The 22,385-nt window shown below is 48.9% G+C and overlaps 1 protein-coding gene across 1 annotated transcript in view; it reads left to right on the forward strand.

Annotated features, from left to right (window-relative positions):
* The first annotated feature begins 1,056 nt into the window (after nucleotides 1-1,056).
* The window catches only part of SEPTIN5 (septin 5), a 67,303-nt gene continuing 45,974 nt past the window's right edge, over nucleotides 1,057-22,385 (forward strand). The window contains exons 1-2 of the mRNA XM_037878583.2: nucleotides 1,057-1,262; nucleotides 1,472-1,482. Coding sequence (XP_037734511.1) covers nucleotides 1,220-1,262; nucleotides 1,472-1,482 — 54 coding nt within the window. The 5' untranslated portion in view covers nucleotides 1,057-1,219. The remainder of the gene's footprint in view (nucleotides 1,263-1,471; nucleotides 1,483-22,385) is intronic.

Here is a 22,385-nt window from a genome sequence, read left to right on the forward strand (position 1 = left end):
TCTTTTCTAAATTGGTTCTTATACTGTGACCATTACCATAGTTTGCCTTAAAGAGGTTACTGTCTTGTAAATTAATGGGTCTACTTTTCTTCCTTACCCAATGTGTTTTTCCATGTGCATCCCTTGCACAGTAAAACACTGTTAAATTGTAACATCTGCAAGGGTTGTACAGGTCTCAAATGACCTAACTGTATTAACTGTTGGCAACTGAAGAAACCTAGTAACGGTCCTTAGTGAGGATAACTTACGGTGGAGACTTGAACGTTCCAAATGCAGTCTTTGGGTGCTTTTTAAACCAGCCTCGGAAAACTCCCAGAAGTTGGAAATAGTCAGCTCCCTTTTATGTTAATTCACCAACGATTCCACTGTCCCTTAAATTTTAGTAGTTCCACTGAAAGGAGCTGTCAAGCATCCATCATTTCAGCTAACAGTCTTTTTATTTTAAAGTAATGAGTAACTCAAGCAGTGCACTCAACTAAAATAACCTTCCCTGTGCTAAGAAGCAAATGTCCTGTGTCCAGGAAAAGGTGTGGGTATGGGTGGGGCTGGTTGCATGAAAGTGGGGTGTAACTCATCTACCCTTGTGGTGTGATATTTAACAGGCCTAGCAGAAGTAGGGTGCCCAGAGCGCAAGTGTGAAAAATCAGGACACAGTTTTTGGGGGGGGGGGGGGGAAGGAGAGGGTAGAGTTGCATATAGAATAATAGTGGGATAGTCCCCATAATAGTAGAGGTCGGGTCCAAGTTTAAAAATCCCTTTGCATCTCCCCCTTGGTAGGGTGGGTGATGCTTTAAATCTTATTTGCAACGAGCATCCATTGTGCAACCTGGAGGAGCCCACCCCCAGGGGCTGCTGCTGCGGCGGCTTGTGCACGGGGGGGGGTGGGGCGGGTAGGGGGATGCCTCTCTGCCGGAGGGAGAGGGTTGGCTGCGGGGTGGGTTTTTAACGCGTGGGTGGGGGCAGCCGCCGCCCAGGCCCTGCAGGCTGCGGAGGGGGCGGGCGGCGGAAGGGCCGAGCGCGGGCGCTGATTGGCTGCGGGCTGGGCCGGGCCGGGCGGCACGAGCGCTCCCGGGGGCCAGCCCAGCTCAGCCATGCAGCGGCGCGAGCTGACACGCGCACGCGGAGAGCGCTCTTGGCTGCGGGGCGCTCGGCGAGCCGCTGTCTCTGCAAAGCCGGCGCCGTGAGCACCCGCCGCCCCCGCCCCCGCCCCTCGCGCAGGATGAGCACCGGCCTGAGGTACAAGAGCAAGCTGGTCAACCCAGGTGAGCGGGGCCCCGGGGGGCTGCGTGGGGACGGGGGGGGCGCCGGGGCTGGGTTCAGGCTCCCTGGCTCACGCCGTCTCTTCTCGCTTTCTCCCCCTCTGCCGCCGCCGCTGGGTTCCCCGATGGGCGCCGCCGCCGCCGCCGCCGCCGCCGCCTCCTCCTCCTCCTTCTCCTCCTTCGCTGGGGCGCGAACACGGATCGCCTTGCAGAAGAAAAACAGGTAGGTGGGGCTTGGTCCTCCCCTGCCTCCTGCCCCCAGACACCCTGCCCCGGGGCTGGCAGGAGCGACCCCGGCCCGGCCGCATTGCTGCGGTGGGGGGTGGGCGATCTGCCGTGGGGTCCCCCTGGCCCGCCCATGCAGCGGGCGGGGGCGCTACCTGTCTAGCCCGGGCTCGCTGGGTTTGTTTCTCCTTTGGCTGCATCCCGTGCAATAGACCGTTAGCCCCGGTCCCCCTGGGCGTGCGGAGCGGGCTGGGATGCAGCGGGGAGCTCGGGATCCGAAGCAGACATTGCAGTATTCGGAGCACGTCCCCCTGTCAAACCCCTTCCCCACACCCCGTCTATACACAATCCTTCCTTCCCCCCCCCCCCCCCCCTTGGTATTCCGCTTGATCCTCGCCTCCAGCCGCAGAAATGGGCACGCTGGGGACATCGGCTTCGATTCGCTCTTGGGAGACGTGTGGGGATCGGCAGGGTGATGTAATCAGATGACATCAGCAAGTTTTTGGTTCTCTATTTGGTCTTTGGGAGGATTTAGGGTGGTTTTACAGGAAGAGGCATTTGCTCTCCAGTAAGCATGACTTCTTGGGTAGGGAGCGAGCAGCAGGGTCCTCCGGTGTGTGCTTGAACACCCACCATCATGGACAACCTTTGATGGGAGATAGAGGCAGGGCCTGCCTGTCTGCAGTGGATGGAGCTGAACTGTATTCCATGAGGACCCGGGTAGGCAGTAGGAGGAGACAGTTAACACATGGGGATACTACTACAGATTCTGTCAGCAGTAATGCCCCTATTCCCACCCCTTCATCCTCCTGCCAGTTGCATTTTGGATGTTCCCTCTTGATTAGTCCTTCCTGTCCCAACGGGATTCTAATTCACTAGACAGACCCGTACACCCTATAGCTTTCTGCCTGTTGCGGGATCCTGTAACACTGTACAGCCTTGTGCTCCATAAAAGTGCAACTTGTTGGACGGCAACCCAGGAGTTACCTAGTCCTTGCAAAAAAAACAATTTTTATGTAGCACAGTCAAGCACTGTTAAAAAGCTCTTGTGCATTTCTTGTAGCTGATGATCGTTTGAAAGGGTGGGGAAATAAAATAAATCCAGTGATAGTGTGGTGCTGGAAGCTTGGTAAATGTGTGTTTTCCAAACCTGAAGTGTATCACCAACATTTTCCCCTTCCGTTTTATTTTGAGGCTCGTTCTCCCTCTCTCCCTCGCCCTTATCTTGAAACCTACAAGTTCTGCAATTGTAGTAAAGCCGGATCAAGCTGTAAATCGGCAAGAGAATTGTGAATCTTAGCTTGGAGAGATCAATTATAAAAATGTGTATAGATTTCTGTTTTTTTGTTTTTTTTAAAGGGAACATTTCTGTTTAAGCCTCTTTTCTGCTCACTCCCAGTGAAAGAAGTAAGGCAGGGATGATGATGATTAATTAGTTATGATTATAGTGTGTAGAAGCCCCTATCATGCTGCATAAAAATAGTTCGATATAGTCCATGCTCCAGAGAGCTTACAGTCTAAATAGGTAAGTCAGACAAAGGGTGGGAAGGCAAGTAGGTATGGGGAAGTGAAGTGACTTGCCCAGCGTTACACAGGAGGTGAGTAGTAGAACACAGGTTCCCTGACTCCCAGGCTAATGTTCTATCTACTAGACCACATTTTATATTTCAACATGTCACTCTGCAGCAGAAAGTGGTTTTCCGCTGTAGAAAAGCTGGCCTGGCCTCATATATACACAGATACTTGCATATATGTCCCTGTGTTTATATGGAGAATATAGCATGGGCCTTGGGTGGAAGAGCACGCTTAATTATGAGTTTGTGCCAGCCGCATTACTCATGAGTGGTAGAGTGAAACCACGCTGTGAAAACAAAGCAATCTGCTGAAATGAGGGTAAACATCTAAATATGTATCAGTCAGTTAATATCCTTATTTAACCAGGTTAAATCCTTCCAGAACAGGTTTTCATTTACAGTGCTGACCCGTTTAAGATAGAATCACACATGCAGGCAGATAACAAAAAAATGTACCCAGGCTGTACTTTTATGCCACTATACTGGCTCCTCAAATTTAATACAAAAGCCAATTCTATAAATACCCTCATAGAATAACAGTCTTCAGAGAAGGCAATAAGAAATCACATTACAAGTATGGTATCATTCAATAAAAATCTTACATAAAATGTTATCTTAATGCCAATGTCAGGTGCATCATACAACTGATCTAATCTATGTCTGAGAAATCAAATAGAATGATTTCAGAGGATATTGTACTATATTTGGTTTAGACCCGTGCTATCTTAGGACACTGGTCAGGGAAGTAGTTCGTGGTTGCACAGTACCTAGCACAATGGGACCTAGATCCATGAATGGAGTCCCTAGGTGCTACCATAATACTGCTAATAAATCACAGTAGACTTCCTTTCTTGGAGAGGATATGAGTGCTTTCTAAGGAACCTCCTGTTAATTGCTAAGTTTGGGCCTGAGCCTGTGCCACTGAAGCCATTAACTTCAAAGGGCATGGGATCAAGTCGTTTGAGAGGAAGGATGGTGGGTTAAGGCAGTGAACTGGGACTCAGGAGATCAGAGTTCAATTTCCAGCCTCGCTGCACTTTCCTACGTTACCTTGATTTAACTCATTTAATCTCCCTCATTTTGCCAACTGTGAAATGGAGATACCACTACTTTCCTGCAGCGGGTGTTATGAAGGCAAATCCATAAGTACTTTTCGGGGGGGGCGGGGCGGCAATCTTGGATGATGAGCTATCCTGTAAGTATCTAGATAGAAGGTATTGCCTTCTCACCGGGAGGGAGATCAGGTAGAGGTGGTGACACTGCTAATGAGACACAAGCCCTTGTGCAGAAGGGAAGATCTCTGGTGTAAACATTCCTACACGAGAAATGAAGCAATTTGTATAAAGAATGTGTTGAGCAGTGAGCCAAGAAGGACAAGTGCAGCTGATGGAGACTCTCTGCCAAAGCCTGAGGGCTCACTGTGGGTGGAAGGCCGGTGAAACTGAGCACCTGGCTGAGTGGAGCGGATTGGCAGGCTCCCTCTGAACCTGCCTCTCTGACTTTGTTTGGGGTGGTTCCTTGTTGTGTCCCTGGAGGTTGGCTTCTGATGACTCAAGGCTGTTGTGTAGCCCAGTGCTCTTTGAAGTGATGGTGGTGTGTTTAAAAGTCTATTAATGTGGGCAATGTCCTTTTTCAACTGGGAGGGTGAGAACCTGTTCTTACAGTTTCTCTCTCACCCACGTGAAATTGCTGAGTTGTTTGGGAGTGGAAGTATGGATTAGCTAGTGGATCCAGTTCTCTTAATGCGGTTGAAAGTACAGTTTGTGCCTTCACATCCAGCTCTGTCCCTTTTCTTCCACTGCCACAATCAAAGGGTGACTCTTGGAAATGGGTCTGTACTGATCATTAAAAGTATATATTTGGGTAAAGTGTGTATGAAGGATGCTGTACAAAAGACAGCACCTGAATGTGTGTAGAGGGGTGGTTTGAACATAAGTCTGGGCATCAGGAATTGTTATATTCAGTGTAATGAATCAGTTCTCCCCAAAGTAATGATTGGCCTGAAAATCATGAGATTTGAAATGCATTTGAAAATAATGCATTGTTGGGTTGGGTTTTCATTTACTTTCTGGTTCTTGAATCTTAGGTTTCATGTTTTCAAGCTATTATCTGAAATCAGGATGGCTGGAAACTTAAAATGGAAATAAGGTGTAAAGAAAACCCTCAGAGATCAGGAGTGTAGGTGACATTGTCACTGACTCCCTCACAATCAAGCGCGAATAAGTGTCCCTGTCTGTAAAATGGGGATAAAACTATTCACTTCACTCTGGTGTTGTGAACATGGATTAGCTGATGTTTGTGAAGAGGGCAGTATAAATGCTAAGGCCTCCAATCCTGCAGGCAGCTTCTCGTGGGCAGATTCTTGCCTGTGCAGAGTCCTGTTGAAACCCATGTCCGAACAGCTTGCAGGACTGGGACCTGTTCATATGCATCTTTCAGCGTCGCCAACTCTCATGATGATTTGGTGTTTTTCTGAGAGCTCCAGCTCTTGGCGGGGTCACATGATTTTGTGAGACTCTGAGCTTTCATTAAGAAAAAAAGAGTTTCTAGCCCTAATGTTAGTGGAGGAAAGCTTCAAAATGTGGCCCGAGTCCAGGTGCAGAAACCACAAGACAGGTAAACAGAACCCTACATCTCTTTGGCTTAAAAAATCAGGAGAGATTTAAAAAAAATAATCTCATGATTATGTAGGGCCCCACTCATAATTTCTTGAATGGTTGGCAGTACAGGGTTGTATTCAGACACACGGTGTGTTAGTTTGTCATTTCAAATATGTTGGAAGATTTTTAATTTTTTTTTTTTTTTTTTTTTCTGAAGATGGAGTTTTATTTGCAGTTTGGTAAATGGGTTTGTTTTTTTTTTGGCCAGAGTTGTACAGTTTTTCATCGGTGTGTGGGTTAGTTTGTCCCTGGTACACGGTTGCTTAACTTAGACTCCGACTCCATTGACATCTGTTCCAACCTATTAATTCTCACACTTGGCTCCACATCCTTGGCTTCCAAGAACAAGCTGCTGGAACGGGAGCAATGAATTGATCAGAGTCCTGAGGTAAACGCTGGAAATGGTCTGAAAGCAGCACCTCTTTGCTTATTAGTTTTCTGCTGTCTGTGTAGCTTGGCCGGAGGTAGCAGAGAGGTGGAAGATTTGCACCTTACGTCTCTGTCAGCTGTGGTGTGTATGCTGTGATTTTCTTTGGTTCAACTAAAAAGGCAGCTTGCCGCATAGCCTCCCAAAGCAGACAACAGTTCAGTGCTAAGCACGGCTGTGTCAGGGGCTGGGGTAGGGTGGGGGCTACAGTGTGTCAAGAGGTTCAGCCCTTGCCTGGATCGCCTTCTGTCATGCATCTGTCCATACAGTTTTATTGCGGGGGCCCCCTGCCATGCACAGATGGTCTATTCTGGGCAGGGAAAGTCTGGCCCATGCAAGATTTACCGTAGTGGCATCTGATGTTTCCTTGCATGACTTCTGAAGCAGGGGTAGCAAAATGAGGTCCATGTACAGGTGGCTTGATCATACTGGTCCAAGCTGCTTGAAATCTGGGCACAGATCCTGTCGAATGGAATGATGCTGCCGTTCTTATTTCAGCTTGTCAGTTATTCATGCTACAAATGGATAAAGTGGCCTTCAGGGAGGGCAGAGAAGGGGTTGAGCCGTTGGGGCACATGCTGAGTCGTACAAGTACAGCCCAGCAGTTTATGAAAAGGAGAAGTAAGAATTTTCTGGCTGTGGATTTTCTCCTCCCAACTTCCACAAACCACTCAGCCACTTGTGCATGTGTCAGATATGTAGCGGGAGGCTTCCAGGGCATGCTGCTGGGGCTTTTAGATGCTGTGGAGGAGAATTACAGGGACATTGTCCAGACTTTTAGATGCTGAAGAGCATGTTCAGGGCCTGATCCTGCCCTCACCAAAGTCAATAAAGCAGGATCCAAGCCTTGTTTAGGTCCTGTAGATGGTCTAGAGCAGCGTTTCTGAACGGGTGGGTCACAAGAGGCAGTGGGGGGTTGCGAGACATTGGAAGTGTTGTTACAATCTAAAGCAAAGCAAGTCTCGCTCTCCCTGCTTTTCACACCGCGTTGTCCTTCCAAGTCAAGTGTTCTCTATCAACCTCTCGAAATGCACGCACAAATAAATTACCTAGGGTTAACACGGATCCTGTTATTTACAGTAGAACCTCTGAACACCAGAGTTACGGACTGACCAGTTAACTACACACCTCATTTGGAACTGGATGTACAGCATCAGGCAGGAGCAGAGACTCAACAACGCAAACAAAGTACAGTGCTGTGTTAAACGTAAACTGCTAAAAAAAAAATAAAGGGAAAGTAGCATTTTTCTTCTGCCTGGTAAAGTTTCAAAGCTGTAGTAAGTCAATTTTCAGTTGTAAACTTTTGAAAGAACAACCAGAATATTTTTTTCAGAGTTACGAACAACCTCCATTTCCGAGTTGCTTGTAACTCTGACGTTCTGCTGGACTCTTATGGTAAATGTAAAGGGATCACACAATTTTTTGATCTTGAATAAGGAATTGCCAAGCTGAAAAGGCTGAGAAAATGTTCCAGAGAGAAAAGCAAGTGTATCAGTTCACTATGTTCTGGATAGTTTTTGTCATCCAACTTCTCCTTTAGTCGCCTAATGGATTGTATTTTTAAATATTTGGAAATCCTATAAATCAGACAAAAGGCATATTCAGCCAGTTAATCTCCCTCCCGCCCCCCAACAGTGCATGATTGTACCCTACCATATATTTCTTACTCCTTTGACCAGTTTCATTTTAAATATTCCAAGCAGCGGGGCTTCCGCTGCTTTCCTGGGGACTTGCTCACAATTTTCATTAGACTAAATTCTCCTTTACTTACCTTCATTCTGTTGCACCTAGTGATTCCACGAGTACCATGCCAGTTCAGCAACGCATTTAAGCATGTGCTTAGTGCTTTGCTGACTCAAAGCCTACATAATTCCTCTCTGTCCTTAATGTTTCTACATTTTGTAGGCAGTTTTCATGTCTCCCAGTGTAGATCCCACTTAGCCAAGTCATGGTATCAGGGGAATCTTGTCTTTCCTCATATGTCAGTCCCTCCAGTTAATGCATTTGTGTTGCTCTTATCTGAGCTCCAGTATGCAAGTAGCGGGGACGCTCGCATGGTCAACACCTGTACTTTGCAAACATTCTGCCCCAGGAGCTGAGATTTCTGTAGCATCATGTTATCTCAAGCCCTTTGAGAAAGGGAAATCCTAGGTCTTGGTGCTAAAGGGTTAACGAGCAGAAGCCAGTGTCCTCTTGAACTGTATTGCTTCACTAGGCCTGGTGTTTGAGTTACTGTAGCAGCAAAAGGTGGTGGACAGGAAAACCACAACGAATAATTATTCAATACTTACAGACCAAATACAAGAGGTGTTTTGAATACATACTAAATGGAGAAAATCTGCTAAGTATTGTGTGCATGTTGGCAGGAAGTTTCTTGGTACATGGAATAATTCTCATGTGAGCAGGTTTGTGTGCGTCTGTGTCTGCAGTGTGGTTAGCCTTGAAGCGTAGGAAAAAAGACGTCTGTTTTCTGTCACACATTCCTCTTGTATGGTGAGTTGTGCAATGTCCCTGGGCTGTAGAGCGGTTCACACCGTTTGTCTTCATGGAGAATGTGCTGCATATCTGTGATCGAGCATGATATGCTGCATGGCTGCAGTGGGGAATAGGGTCCCAAAACGTACGTACCCACCCTGTTAGTACATGGATTACTGTTATTCCAAGGCTGCTCTACCCCACGCATTTAAATTAAACAAAAAATAAAATAGTGGATGGTATCGTATACTGACAAGTTGCATTTGTGTGTCATGTCACCCTCTAGTAGCTAGGCTATAGACAGACTAAAGGACATACTATTACCACTGCTCAAGTGGGGAAGATCTGTACTTTTGGGGTGCAAAGTCCAGGTTGCTAGGTTCCAGCTTGTTAGGAATGTGTGAGAGATTGTGTCTGCAGCCTCTGAATTGCTTCTAGTTTGACTTTGTCTTTCAAAACTAGATCCCATCTTGCCCCTTCTCCGGGATAATCAGGGCCTCTCACTCCCAAAGCCAACCTCTGAGACTCTGTTCATTTCTGGATACCTCCGTGCCAGAACGATGTCAACAAATTGGAGGGAGTTCAGAGAAGAGCAATGATAATGATTAAGGGAGAGGGGGAACTGGCTGACTGACTGAGGAAAGCATGGCCAAATGCTAGCCAGGGGATACGGAGAGGAAGTGAAACCGTGCACAAGTAACTGAAAGGGAGTGACCCCTTCCACCAAGGAGGGAGGAGAATAGTTGTGGAGTGAATGGGTTTGGTAGAACTTGCCAGGTATAAAATTAAACAAAGAGAAATTGCGGCTGAAGTATCAGATGTTTTCCAAAGGTGGAATCATAGATTGTGGAGCAGCGTCCATAGGGACATAGGTGGGAGCTGGGGTGTTTAAAACTCAGCTGGCCTGGACGCTGTAGGGAACAATCCCACACTGGCAGAGGGAAAGGCTAGGGGAACGTCCAAGATCTTTCCATCTTTAATTTCTGATTCAGCGAGCTTGGGGCTTTCACTCCCCTTTTCATTATGAGCTGTTCTTTTGTCCCTATGCAGTAATCTCTTTCCTCCTTCCACCCGCAAAGCATCATCTACGTACAGCCGGTGCTGCTGTCTGAGCTTGAGCGGCTTCTTCTGACACTGTAGTGTTGACCCTATGCTAGCCACAAGGGGGTGCAAAAGCGAATTGATGGTCGCACCCTTCCCTTTCTGTCTGGCTGCTGAGCGCTTGGCTGCACCAAACTGAGAAGCCCGACGACCTGGGTCCCTCTTGGCTCCAGCTGTACTGCTCAGCTGCTTTTTGTGCCGTTTCCTGAAATGTTGGGAATGACTTATTATGCTTTTATCGATTAAATGTGGTTGTGTGGGTGTGGAGTTGGAATGCCCTGCCTGAGCTGCTGGAGTTTGTGCTGCTCTCCCAGAGTGATTGCTGGCAGGGGTTTCAGAAAATAAACCACAGAATCCCGTGTGGGAGCTGTGGGAGACTAGACACAAACAGTGAACCCGTCCCACTGGCCTCTGGACATTCTTGGTTTGTAAATAAGAGCGAAAAAATGATCCACTAAAGCAGGACTATGGGACAAGAGGCTCTGTGATTTAATCTCTCCCTCCTGCTTTCTGCAAGGGAAAAGCCATGTTCGCACAGGAATGGTTTAGGCACCAGAATCTTTTGGTTGCTGCATTTCATTTGTTTGTTGCACTAGCAATCCGAGGTCCCAGTCAGGAGCAGTGTGTTGTGCAAACACAAGAATACAATCTGATAGTTTGACTATTGAATGGTGCCTCACAGCTCTTTTTAAAATCAGCTCCCATGTAAGTCACTTTGCTTTCAACTGTTCAAACGTTTGTGTAGCCTATTAGCTATTTTCTCAGTGTGGGAACTTTTCTACTCATGCTTCTCACCCCATGTGCTATACATACACATGGAAAGTATATTTTCCCATTCAACTCCAACTGCAGCCTTTGATGATGATGATCTCTTATTTTAGGATTAATTAGATAGCCAGGTGCAACCCAGGACACTGCTCAGTTGGGTTCCTCTGCATACCGTCCACTGTGACAAATTGCCGGCACTACTACGATGGGTCTCGCACTTTCTCGTCTTGGGGGAGTTGGGGGTTCAGGTCACGGTTTCTTGCCCCTGAACTGGGTGCCTCACTAGTGCCCTAGAGGATGGGAGTGGAGAGGGAGGGACCCGGGCCTGCCCTCTACTCCGGGTTCTGGGTCCCAGCCCAGGGGCCCTAGGGATAGCAGTAAACCACTAGAACTAGGGGTTCCTTCCCCTGGGCTACTTCTCTCTCCTGCCCTTCAGCTTGTGGGACTTCCTGCCCTCCCTCTGCACAAACCAGGTGTCCCTTTACCTAGGGTCTTGGTCTTCTTAGCCCACTGCAGCACTTCTCAAACTCTCCTCTGCTTCCCTCCAAACTGCTCTCTGCTCCAACACCAATCCACTATGTTTCAACTTCTCCAAACTGCTCTTTGCGTCAATGCCAATCCACTCTGCTTCAACTCCTCCAAACTGCTCTCTGCTCCAACACCAATCCACTCTGCTTCAACTCCTTCTCTTGTCTGATTGAAGCAGGGGGTTTTTATCATGTGACTGGCTTCAGGTGCTTTAATTAATTGATAGCGAACTTTCTTCCCTCTACAGGGAATAAGGCTCCCTTCTAACACTCTCCTGCTGCCCTCTGGCCATGCTGTATCACGTCATCTGTATGGTATTTACGTGGGCCTCATCCCGGTAGTAGTCAAGCACTTACAGCATCTAATGTCTCCTAACCCCCCTGTGAGGTAGGGCAGTGCTATTCTCTCCTTTCACAGCTGGGGAACCGAGGCGCAGAGAGACTAGGTGACTTGCTCAGGCTCACACGGGAAGTCTTGGTTACAGCAGGGAATTGTACCTGGATCTCCCAAGTCCCACTGGACCATCCTTCCTTTCTCATAAATACTCTTCTTAGTCCCTAGCTAGTCACAGTTTGGCGCTCCGTTACAGTTTCAAAGGGTCTACTGCCTGTCCCTTTTGGGGGGTGTTAGCAGGTACTGGAAGTGCCAGTGAGCAGTTCTGGAAATAGCCCATCTGTTCCAATAATAATATTCCTCTAACTCCTTCCACTGGAAGATCTCAGAGCTCTTTGCACATGTTAAGAGTTCAATCCTACAAAGGGCTGAGTGCCTCCAGCTCCTGCCGAAGCCGATGGGAATGGAGGATGCTCAGCACCCCTTAGGATCAGGCACTAATGACCTAAGCCTCACAGTGCTGGTGGAGGGAAGTGTTTGCACCATTTTACAGGCAATGGGGCAACCTGAGGTCCAGCGCAGTTAAGCTCCAATTCACACAGCAAGTTAAGCTCATTCCACAGGCTGATGAGGAGCTGATAGGTTCATTGTTCATTTGAAGAGGTTCCCCCGCCCTCCAAGGGAGCTCTTGGCAGTGTGTGTATTTATTACGAGAGAGGCAGGTTTTCAGGGAGAACAGTAATTAAACGCGTGGTGCTTGTTCACCTGCTATGTTCTGGGAGGTAAAATCGGGCATGTGCTTGGGAACAGATCCAGCTCGATGCCTGGCGCTCTGTATCCGCTGGTTCATACGCTACTTTACTAGCAGGGCCGGGGTTCACAGGGACGCCCTGTTCTATCAAAGCCGAGTCACAGCCGGGCTCAGAACATCCTCAGTTACTGCGCTCCGCAGCTGTTTGTTCTGGTACCAGTGGCTGCGTTTAAGACGCACCTAACTTCACCTCAGTAATTCTTCAGACCAGCGTAAGTAACCCAGACTGTCGCAGCTCAGGCTAAGCGCTCCCCGGCTCTCTCTGCACTTGCAGGGTTCACAGGATCTGAAGTGACATCTCACAATGATTTTAATAAACAAAACAAACTGGGAAAGGATCCCAAGCCTTCCTCTGTCCTGTGGCGCTATCTCTGGCACTTGAATAGAAAGGCCGCATGCCATCTGATTGCTCTGTGACTGTATTATTTTTAGAAACGCCTTATACCACTTGTGAAAAGTCTTCCTGTTTGTTGTGATAGGACCAGGCTTTGGCAGCTGCTCCTAGGCTCCAGCCAGTGCCAGGACCTTTGCTGGCTAGTTTGAATTGCTGCTCGCGTCTGAGCATCTCTCTGGTTCCCCGTGGTTATGCTGTCATGGGCAGATGTCAGTCAATAGCGGAATTGTTTTCTTGGTAAATAAACATTGGTGTGTGTGGAAGGCACAGAGAGCTGTATGGACCGGGGGGACTGATAACTTGTATGTGGAGCGCACAGTCCCTGTCACGGCATGGTACACGAGGCTGGCTGGCCTGAAATTGGATCTGATCTAGTTTTCCTGTTTACAAAGTGTGTGTGACTTTTTGTAGTCGTATTTCATATGTGGAACTTTTCATGCCAAAGAGCTTCTCAGGCGTATGCCGTGTCCATCCAGGGGTGCTGGAGTGCAGCAACCTATGGGCTGGAAGGTAACAGGCATCCTGTGCACAGCAGTGATGGGGGAGGAAGTTTCGGCCAAGGACACCAAACCTGTGCGCTTATAACTGGTATCAAAGAAATGTCAATGTCCGGGTGGAACTGGCAGGCGGGATCTGTTTTCAGTTCCTAATGCGAAAGAGAGACACCCAGTGCATTTCATGGCGCTTGGTTTGTCAGCCTCAGAAGGGTGAAGGGTAGTGCTGACCTTGTGGGGATTGGATCTGGTAGAATCTATTGGTATTTTAAACCTGATGCTTACAGCTTAGAACCCTCTCCTTTGGGATTTCATTCCCCCCACCTCCACACCCCCTTTAAAATAAATCCTTCAGTCTTTTTTCTTTTTCTTTATTTTCTTTAAGAAACCATAGCAGTAGCCCAGCCCTCATCTGCAACCCTACAATAATAAGCCAGTGTGTGTTTGCCTTGAAGAAAAACAGATCTCAGCTTTGCGCTCCCAGGGCGGTCGTTGTTTCTCCCTTCGTGCTCGTTTGAGTTTTATAATTATGGCAAAAATACCTTGATGGAGTATCCTGCAAAAAAGTTCCCTAAATGCAGGCCATGAAGTCAGCCTGGACCTGTTGATTAGATAATGTACCATGGGAACACCCAGTGCCAAAGAAAAGAGTGCAAGAGAGACGTGTTATGTGGTTGGATCACCTGAAATACTAGTCAGGAGCAGATTGTGTGTGTGTGTGTGTATGTATCTATATTCTCTCTCTCTCCCGCTCTCTCTCTCTCTCTTTTTATTTTGTGTCTATACAGAACAAGACACTTGTCATTGTTAGATACATGTGGGCACGCATACAGTAACAAGTGACTTGGGCTGGGCCCTCCCCCACCCCAGTTCTCTCTGCTCTGTTAGTCAGAAATACCAGCGTTACAACTCAGAAGCCATATTCTAACCCAGTCTTCCTGCCTGACATCTCCCTGGACTGTAGAATTTTCTCAGTCCCTACGTGGTGGGGAATGTCCCAGGCTACAGGGACCCTTGTGGCCAATTCCTAGATTCCAAGGCCTGAAGGGACTGTTGTGATCGTCTAGTCTGACCTCCTGCATAACAGAGGCCAGGGAACTTTACCATGCGCATCAACTCTGCGCTGGAACTGGGGAAGTGTTCTGATTAAACCTTCCTTGGCCACCAGGGTTGTGTCTGTGATACGGGTCATTCAGGGTGTACCTGTGTGGGAGATCTGAATCTGTGACAGGGCCAGGGGGTGACAGTGGGGCAAAATGGAAGATTAAAGGGAAATACTCTTTTAGAAGAATTTTCGTGGTATAAAAATACATCCAAATGCAGACAAAAGTGTGGCTAGAATGCTGGACTTGGACTCGGGAGATCTGGCTTCCAGACTGAGCTGCGTGACCTTGAGCAGGTCCCGTCTCAGCTCTCTGCCTCGGTTTCCCCTTCCACACTTTTGTGTATCTTGTCTATTTAGGCTGTTTGTACAATGCCTCACAACATGGGGCTCTCCTCTTGGTGGGGCCTTGAGGTGCTGCTGTCTAGGGCTTGTACACACTATCACTTGTGTCAGTAAAACTTACTTTGCTCAGGGGTGTGAATAAGCTTCAACCGGAGTGACGTTACACTGACGTAAGCGCCAGTGTGGACAGCGCTATGTCGGTGCGTCTCACAGAGATGTGTTTATTATGCTGATAGGAGAGCTGTCTAGTGCATCTAGTGTAGACTAGCCCTTACAAATGAAATAATACAATTTCCATCCTCTGTTGTAGGAGTCATATATCAAGGACAAAACAAGCTCTGACATGCACAAAGTTCTGGGCACGTTATGTACCATATCTGCGCCTGGGGTTCGCTTGGAGACATTTAGCCCTAAATTCCTTCAAAACATTCTGGTTTGACTTAGGTCTGCATCACAGGCTCCGAAAGTTATTGGAGGGGATCTAATCTGCTGTTGTACCTGATTCTGATTCAAGAGGCTATGCGTGGTGGGTTAACCTCTTGTGCTTACCAGTGGTCTGTTGTTGCTGTCACTTGCATGTACCATCTCTGGGCAGGGTGTGTGTGCATTTCCCTCTCTGTGAGGTATGCGTAGAGTTTGTTCTCAGTTAACCCATCCTACAAGCATCATAAGGCTGTCCTTTTAGCGGTGTGGCCGTTTCCATTTATTTTTGGGTTGCTTCTTAGCAAAACAGTTTAGTGAACACAATTTTTCCACTACATTTCTTCCAAATTCTCCGTAACAATAGGGACTGTTGTGCCTTGAGCTTCGAACAGCAACAGCGTTTACACTCAAATGATTTCCTGTCTTGTTTAATATCTTTTTTTTTTTTTTATTACTCCATTTCTTCTGACTTCTGAAAATCCTCTGTAGTCATTTCAGAGGTGGCACTTGCATGAACTCTGTTGTGCCGGTGCCTGCTTCCTTAGAATCTAATACCGTTCACTTTTTGTAAATTTTCACGAGCGTTCATTTTGGAAGCAACACAAAAAGTCAGTGAAATCAACAATGATGCAGAAAGATATGCACAGTGGTGGGAAGGATTTGCAGTTCCTCCAAAGCAATGTTTTATCAATGAGCCGTCAATAATAATTTTGCCACAGGGCAAATGGGGATTATACCAATGATTTTGATTGAATCGGCTTTAAATTATCATGGAAAAGAAGACGGAAACAGCAGCAAGACCAAAGACAAAAATATCAGCAAAGAACAGAGACTATACCAAGAGCCTGAGCCATTATCTCATACCATGCAGTGATGCTGTCTGGTGTTTTATCACTACTTCAGGCGGGAATCTGACCCTCCGGATACATCGACAGTGGAAAAAACAAAACCGAACCTGCGGCAGCCAGTTTCAAAGCCTGGATCAGCTGACTTTGGCTCGCACTGCAGGGCTAAAAATAGCAGTGTAGACTTGAGACTCGGGCTGGAGCCCAGGCTCCGAGACCTGTCCTTCTCACTGGGTTTTGGAGCCCAGGCTCCAGCCTGAGTATGAAGGTCTACACTGCTATTTTGAGCCCCTTGTGCCTGAGTTACTTGACGCGAGCTCTGAGAGTTGTTTCAGTGGGTCTTTTTTTGCAGCGTAGATGTACCCTGCGTGATCTTTCTTGACTCGGTTTTGGTTTTAATCATTGGCTCCAAATACTGTTATGGTATCAGTGATGAAATTTGCCAATGTTACAGGACTGGGTTATGAACCCTCTGTTTTTATGTTAAGATCATAATGCCTCTACTGATCCTGTTCCTAAACACAAGCATAATGGGGCCTCTGGGCATTCCAGCAACAATATGATGAGTTTTATTATTATTTATCTATCTTGAGGCGGTGTCCCAGTTGTGGACCCAGAACCACATTGTGCTAGGCGCGGCCCAAACAGAATGAAAAGACAGTTCCTGCCCTGGAAAGCTTATAATCTACGTCATGTTACCAAATAATAATAAGAACCAACTTCTTCCATACTGCCCAGAGAGCTGACACTGGGCAGGGGAAGTGGGGACCTAGAGATGAAAAGCACCACTCTGAGATTTCGGTGCTTCTGGAAATGCTCACTGCAGAGTGTGGCCATTTTCTAGGCCAGCTCATTTATTCAAGCCCTGCCACTGGTCTGAGCTAATACTGGGTCCACGTGCCATATTGCAATATTGCATCTTCCCTATCTCCCCCCACCATGTAACTCAGCTATGTTCTAGTCAGCGTAAAAGGGTCTGTTGCAAAACTTCTGACATCTCCCATGAATGGGCCTCTGCTGAGTAGTTTACACACCTGGTGCCATGAGCATAGTTGGCTTTTATGTGCTGTGGCCCATGGATTAGGCATGGCTGCATCTAAGAAGGGGAAGAGAATTTAAGTTAGGAAAATACTGTGGGCGGGAGGTCCAGAGCTGCTCTGAATGGCCTTTTCATCTCAAGGCTGTAAAACTCAGTAAGAGATGTCGATCTGTGAGCGGCTTCAAAGGGCTCTGGCTCCCCCAGTAGTTTTTGTACCTCTGGAGCAGGGAAAAACACATTTATTTGGCACGGCTCTGTTGGACTGTTTGCAGGAAACTTTCCAAGCCTGTTCATGTTTGCACAGGAAGTTTCCTTGCTGAAGCAGGGGTGTGTGAGCAGAGCTTGTGTGGGAGCTAGCACCAGGCCAGCCGTACGTCTTGGGGAGATGGTGCTTAGCCGGTCTAAGCAGAAGTAATATTACAGTTGTAAGGATCTTATTCATCTCCTTTACGTTTAAACCAATAATTGTATCTGTGGCTGGTGGGAGATTCTGGACTGAGCACTGAGGGTATCCGGGTATTCTCACACACCACCAGTGCCGTAGCTGTGACCTGGAGGGGCCACCTTCCGAGACTGGGGTCTCCCTGCGTGTCCACTTCTTGGCCACTCCACTGAGAGTCCTGCTTGTACCGGCAGTTTGTGTGAGCTGGGCTTCTCTTCCCTGGGAGCTTGGTGGAAAGTGGTTTCCTGTTGCGTGCTAGACCAGCGCCTTTGCGTGTCTTCTCCTGCAGCCCCTTATGTGTACACGAGGCTGTCGGTAAAAATCCCCAGGGCCGCATCATTGTCCTCCTTAAAACTGCCCTCTGCAGTGGCACCTACAAAGCCTTGACAGCAGTTTAGACCGCTGGGGTGCTGACGCTGCTGCGTATCCCCGCTGTCTCATCGATCCCGCACATGTTCCTCCCGTTTGTGTTTGGTTTGCTTTTGTCTTACACTTAGATTATGAGCTTGTAGGGACAGGGATTGTGTCTGTGCCTAACACAGTGGGGCCTTGATCTCTCACTGGGGCCCCTAGAAGCTACCGCAATACCAACAGCGGTCAGACTGGAGTGCTTTGGGGTCGTTGCTGACCTAGGCTGGGTTTGAACCTGGGAACTCCGAGGCTAACTGGTTCTGTGTCCTTGTACCTGTCTCCTGAGGCATTCAACAGGCTGCAAAGCCAGCACAAACCTCTTTATTTAAACCCCTCTCCCCGCTTGCCTTTTGCTGCGTGGATAATCTGAAGGTGGTGTTGCTTGTTTAATCTCATTGTTTGCTGCGGGGTAGCTGGATGTAGGATTGAAATACAAAGAATAATGAGGCAAAGGTTCAGCAGGAAATACAACTACTCTACAGAGCTTAACAGCTGTTTGTAATGGTGAGGATGCTGAGTGCAGGATGGCTTCCCCTGCATTTCTGTGCTGTAGATGCTTCACCTTTAAGCATGGCTCCCGGGCTTCTGGGTAAATGGTGAAATATGATCTGTCACAAGACACATTTGTAATAGTCAGTCCTGGCTAGCTCTGGGAAAGGAAAATGAATCCCTCGCCATCCCTATCTCTGCCAGGGGGCTAATATCGTCATTCCTCAAGTGTCTGTGGAGTTTGCAAGCCCATTTGTACCTGGAAAGAGACAAAGATTTTCTGGAAATAGGTTGATGACTTTCTGCTGCGTTCAGAACAGTTTGAGTTCACAGCATCTATGCTAGGTCCTTGTCTTGTGTCGTGTCCGTCTGTCCCCCCCGGCGCGAGGCTGCTGTTCAGAAAATGCAGTGGACATCGCTGGTTGGACCTTGCTGCCTTTAGCCTTGGTTGAGATGGGATGCAAATTTGAGCATGTCTTTACATACATCTTTACTGTGCGTTCATGTAACATGACACAGTCTGATTCGTGGTAAGCTTCCATAGGCAACGAGCTAAACACACAATTCCAGGCTGAGTGACTTTTTCTTTTAAGGAAAACCACGAGAAGGAACCTAAGTAAAGTCTTCATCAACAAACTGTGTGTTTCTCCTTGGTTGCGTGCTGCAGCAGGTCTGAGAACAAAATGGCTGTTGATTCCTACACTCAGAGAGTGTGCTGAGAAAGCTGAAGGTCACGCAAAGCAAGAGGCCTGGCTGCCTTTCAGCTGCACACACAATATTTCCACTGGGCTGGTCATGGCACGTGGGGAGAACGTGGTAGCTATACCTGGTTCCCCAGGTTAGACACCTCCACAGAGCAGAGAACATTTTTTTTTTTTTTTCCTCACACACACACACACACACACACACACACACACACACACACACACACACACACATATATATATATATATATATATATATATATATATATATATATATATATATATATATATATATATATCAAAAACCCTGTGCTTTTAGAGCCCCTTCCATCCAAGGATCTCCAAACACTCCACAAACAAGGATAAATTAAGCCACACTTACTATTACCACTTTATAGATGGAGAAACTGAGGCACGGAACACACACACATTTGTGTGCCCAACTCGCGCTCCCCTGGGCCATGATTTTCAGAAGTGTTGAGCAGCTGCAGTCCCCGTGGAAGGTGCTCAGCACCTCTGACTGCCAGTCCCCAAGGCTCTCAAGTTTAGCACCCCAAAACGGGAGTGCTCAACGCTAGCGGTGAGATGCTAGACCAACAACGTGGGTCCAAGCGCCTCCCCGTGCTCAGCTCTAGCCAGCAGGCCTGTGCGCACATTCTCTCGTGGCCATGCTAAGATGCGAGGCACCGTGTGTAAAATTCATCCCTGCTGTAACTCTCCTGAGTGACCGATGAGCAGCAGCCGTGTGTGGGGGAGTTTGGGCCTAATCTCTGCCACCAAAGTCTTCAGTAAGTCGGGTGTTTGCTGCCTCACAGAGACGTCTCTGTCGATGGGTTCTGCTGGCACTGTTGTACTGTGTGGCTGAAGGGGCCATGCCACAGTGGACAGGAAGAGGATGCCAGGAATTAACCAGGTGGAAAGAGCCCGCTGCCGCCTCCACAGAAATGTGTCACCCGGCAGAGTGTGTTTGTTCCTAGGCCTTCAGGAAGAGAAACCTCCTGTACAGACCTGCTCCCTCTGACTGGAGCAGAGGGGGTGGAGAGGAGTGGACTCTGGGGCTTATCCGCTATAGGGGGGAGTTGGACTCAGGGCAGTTCTAATGCTCCTGGCTGGGTTACTCATTCGCTTCTCTATGTGACTGGCAGCATCCACCGCCCCTGTCTCAGGCATTGAAATGAGGCTACAGAACGAAATGCTCCCGAGGAGAAGCTGGCAGCAGGGTGCAGCTTCTCTTTAATCCTCCCACTGTTAATCTTCCTGTGCCAGGGAGGCTGCGTGGCATGGAAAGCTGAACGCCGGCTGGGAGCCAGACAGTCCTGAGGGTCTGACCTTGCATGGGCCTGAAACGAGTTCTAGGTAAATAAGGACCCGTTTCATCCTTCTGCACTGCTTGCATGCACAGACACGCCTCTTTCTGCATGGGGCATCTTGTTTCTCTGATCTCAGGCTTTTGCACCGCACCCATCGCTGTGCTGTCCACGTATCCACTGTCCCTGGAGCTGCCTTGGCTGGTCAAAGCTCTGGTGCATGCCTGACATACAGAGAGGCTTTCACCCTTTGACAGCATTGCAGGCTGCAGCCATTTTCTCAGTCAGCTTAGTGCTGCTTCTGATGCCACCGTGGGGGTAGGTGCTCAGGCGTAGGTAGGGGGCTTTACGCTACAGCCTGGCCAGCCCAGCACTTGTCACTGAATACACACACAGAAAATCAGAGCAAGAGAGAAAAGGTGACTCTGTGCAGTGCCTGTAGGGCCATCCGTACCAGCTGGGCAAGGGCTGCATGCATCAAACCCTCATGGTAGCCCGATGTAGGGTCTGTGTGTCCGGCTCCCTGCTCTGCCTTGGGAGTTAGGGAGAGGAGGGTCAAGCAGGGTCCACACTACTCGCATCCATGGTGCCAGTTCTACTCTGTTAGCTCAAAGCAGCTCCTGCTGGACTGGTCCTCGCAGATTGCCCGAGGGTGGGAGTCCTGGGCTGAGGCTGGCGGCCTGGGGGGTGAGCCAGGATTAATGAAGTGTTGAGCTTTTAATGGGGAACATCCTCTGTTGGCTTTGGGTCATTTTCCCTCCTCTCTTTTTGGTCCGAGGCAAAGTCTCTGAGCAGTTTGAGAAAGGAAGTGAGTTCAGACGAGGGGTGACTTCATCTGTCTGCAGCTCCAAGGTGGGGCCATGTCTGGAGGTATGGTCGCTCCAAGCGCTGCTCTTCCAACTCAGCAGGCTACGGCTGTGAATGCAGAGCTCTCCGTTCCCTGCTGCAGCAGGCCCTGTCTGCCAGAGCCATGTCCGGGGCGGTGTCTATCCCTGAGTTCTGGGTGTCTCCCGTACACTGCAGTGCACCTCTTCCTCAGCCATGGGGACTGGGATATTAGTGTGTGCCCAGCCTTCGGTGCCATACGCTGCCTGGCATTACTACCTCTCCCTAGCTGCTCGGCTCCTGGGGCCGCCTGCCGCCTCTCCCTGGCTGCCTGGCTCCTGGGGCCGCCTGCCCGGTGTCTCTCCCTGGGCTCTGGCTATCCACTTTCCAGCGGAGCAAATGCAAAATGTTCTGACTTGGGTTGAGCTCCTTGTGCTTCATGTGGTTATGGTGAAGGGTCCGTCCTTCCATCTCCCTCAGCATCTTTTCCTAGGTAAGTCAACGACTTTGCTCCTGCGGTGTCAGCCTGCACTGCATTGAATGTGCTGGTGCTTCACAGGGCCCAGGCCCCACCCTGTCCGTGGGACTGTGCCTGCCCGTCACGGCTCTGTCCTTTTACAAAACAAACCCCTCGCTCCAATCCGAGCAGCATCCTAGCGCTGTCTCGCAGACCACGGGCGCCTGACACCAGCTGCTTTTCTGCCCATGCTGCCTGGAGCCTTGAGAGGGATGCAGCCTTGGAAGGCATCAGGCTGTGCTGGGCCATTGCGCTTAAAATACCCCTTCAAACCTGAGTCCTTTCTAAAGCAGCCAGTCCCAGTGGCTGCGCTGCTGCTCCGGGAGCTACTGTCCCCAGCAGGTGATCAAATAGGTACTGAGATAGCAGCTTCTGTGGTATGTCTTCCTCTTTGGCCTCCATCCCCTGTGGTATCTGGTTTCCTCTTTGGAAATAAACACCCAGCAGCAGTGGGGGTGGCAATCGTCCTTTGTGGGATTCAGCAAGAAAACCTTCTTCTGTCCAGCAGCCTGTCCACGCCACCTCCCCTGGGACTAAGAGCTCTTGGCGTTGGGAGGATGCACCTGGGAGATGGAGCACTCCCTGTTCTGCATGGGGAGGCCTTGTCCGTGGCTGAGGAGATCTCGATACAAGGATTGACAGACAGGGAAAACCCGCTCAGATCTACTCTCCCCTCCCCGCCCCCATCCCATCCACGGCTCTGCCCAAACTCAGTGCAATGGCATGGGAAGGCAGCAGAGCGGGAGGGCGGAGACGCACCTGCCCGCAGGAGAAAGAGGAGGGTTGGGCCAGCAAGGACCTGGGGGAAGATGGGTTCCTGTCTGTGCTGAAGGGAGGTTGGAGCTGCCAGGCCTGTAGGGATCGGCCTCTGAGCAGTGCTGTGCCAT

The sequence above is a fragment of the Chelonia mydas genome, chromosome 15 (assembly GCF_015237465.2).
Source record: "Chelonia mydas isolate rCheMyd1 chromosome 15, rCheMyd1.pri.v2, whole genome shotgun sequence".
NCBI classification, from domain to species: Eukaryota; Metazoa; Chordata; order Testudines; family Cheloniidae; genus Chelonia; species Chelonia mydas.